Source organism: Aphanomyces invadans, assembly GCF_000520115.1.
Source record: "Aphanomyces invadans strain NJM9701 unplaced genomic scaffold supercont1.30, whole genome shotgun sequence".
In the NCBI taxonomy this organism is placed as follows: domain Eukaryota; phylum Oomycota; class Saprolegniomycetes; order Saprolegniales; family Verrucalvaceae; genus Aphanomyces; species Aphanomyces invadans.
The window spans coordinates 281,121-283,172 of NW_008580175.1; the positions used below are offsets into that span (position 1 = coordinate 281,121).

The following is a 2,052-nucleotide window of genomic DNA, read 5'->3' on the forward strand; positions in this document are numbered from 1 at the left end:
CTGCACCAGGCGATGCGAGAAGCGCCATGAAGAGTCGGATGGCCAACACCCGCAGAGTCGCCCCATGGGCAACAAAGCTGTGCACATGTTGTAGTCGTCATGGAACGGTTCGATCCATCGCGTAGACCCCTGCATGTGGGGCCGCACCGTCCTACTTCTCTTTGCTCATAGGAATGACATCGTTGTGAATCGTGTACACGACTTGAGGACGCTGTGCTCGCGCCCGTCCCCGCTGCTTCCATGAATCAATGTTACCTAGTGGAGCAGACGCCGGGAGCCGACGACGACTGGCACCGGTACACTTCAGCATGTCGTATCACGCCGAGCCAAGGGTCAAGCACCTCACCCAGCCGCGTTCTACTCACTGACGTAGTCGTCTTTGTACCCCCCGCGTTCATGACGATCCATCCGTTGCAACTCGCAGTCGGACACAGTGACCTTCACTTACAAAATTACACGCCGCGTCAAAGAACCGGCGGCCGACCCAGCGCCGAACGATTACTTTGTAGCGGGTCGGCAACAACCTGCCACGCTGTCGTGGCTCGGCGTCAGCAACGCTGTATGCCAACAACGGCCTACGAGCGCCTTGGACAGAAACAAGAGGTTGGCATCGCACCCTCGAGGCATGCACTGCCTCCCATTACTAAATGCATCCTCCTACTTCGTCGTTGTCAGGACTTCACGGATCCGACTTGTCTTGCTTGAGCCACGCACAAAGACAATCCTCATGCTCCCAGTACATGGTGTAGAGGTTGTAAAACACCGAATCAATGGACCCACGCCGGTTGTACACCTCGGATCGCGCCATGTTCCACGGCTTACCAAACGTTCCATCGGGCGAGAAGTGATGGACGTATGTCTTGTGAATACGGTCGGCCTTGGACGCAAACGACCAGTTGGCATTGTCGTGGAGGGTGTAGGTAAGCACGACGTAGTTGTTGGGGAGGAATCCACAATGCAGCTTGTACAGGTCGTTCAGGACGTCCATGTCAAAGTAGTTGGGTCGCGGCGGATGCGCCATGGCGTCTTGAATCTCGTGGAAGACGGCGTTTGACGGCGTAAACACGAGCAGCGTCGACCCAAACACATAGTTTTCCTTGATGTAGTACGCGTGCGGCGCCCACAACACGGCGTCGCCGAGAAAGAAGAGGTGGTCCAAGTTCCGGTGAACCCACACGTCCGAGTCAAGGTAGATAACTTTGTCGTACCCGCGCTCTTCAAAGATGCGCAGCTTCGTGAGCGAGCGGAACCACTCGTCCGACTGGTCGACCCGCTCTTGCTTCCACGGGTCGATTGGAATGGCAACAATGTTGGCATCCGTGAGGCGCTGAATCACAGACGGAGGGACGTCGTTCCCCACGAGGGTTACGATCGGGATCGATGCCGGCGTCCCGAGCTTGCGGATGTTGCTCGCGAGAATGATCGCGTTGCACACTGTGCGGGCATCCGTCGCATACAGCATGTAGGCGAGCCGCAGGCGATTGCCATGGCTGTCCACAAGGAGCGTGGTGTTGGCGAGTTGGGCCTCCAACCCGATTGGGGACACGTGCGATTTCCCTTGGGACAGGACAACGGCGAACGAGTCCAGGAACAGGACGTTGAGTACGATGATGACGAGGATCACTATCGTGGCAACATACTTAATGTTGATCTGGCGTCCAACGCCCGGGGATGACGGTAACGACACGGCCAACATTGGATCGAGCTCAGCAGGCCGGTCCGCCATGCCACTTGGAACGGAGTTCTCGGTTGAGGTCTGCGCCATGTCCACGTCCAGGTGCGCCACTCTAATGTCGCTGCCACCCCCACTGACCTCTCATTGGAACGTTCAACTGAACGAACTTTCTCATATCCGGAATATTTGGAGCATTTCTTGCCATGAGCCTTTCTGTATATTTTGTCCAAAGTTTACTTCTGTTCAGTATGCAAATGGCGCATTTGGCGGTCACAACGCTGTCGATATAATTCTGGGTATTTTCGACCGCGCTCACAATCTGGGACACATCCTCCATGTCAGTAACGCGCCTTGGTGGCACATCAGCACACAAGTGA

General features: G+C 56.0%; 1 protein-coding gene across 1 annotated transcript; it reads right to left on the bottom strand.

Moving 5' to 3' along the window:
- Positions 1 to 397: 397 nt before the first annotated feature.
- On the bottom strand, positions 398 to 1,816 carry H310_11219 (hypothetical protein). Its single transcript, XM_008877801.1, has one exon. It carries the CDS (start codon positions 1,763 to 1,765, stop codon positions 680 to 682), a length of 1,086 nt encoding a protein of 361 aa, XP_008876023.1. The 5' UTR covers positions 1,766 to 1,816; the 3' UTR covers positions 398 to 679.
- Between the last annotated feature and the right edge of the window lie 236 nt (positions 1,817 to 2,052).

Bases quoted from the DNA above. Each gene is read 5' to 3' on its own strand.
- H310_11219 (XM_008877801.1), bottom strand. From the start codon at position 1,765: ATGGCGCAGACCTCAACCGAGAACTCCGTTCCAAGTGGCATGGCGGAC.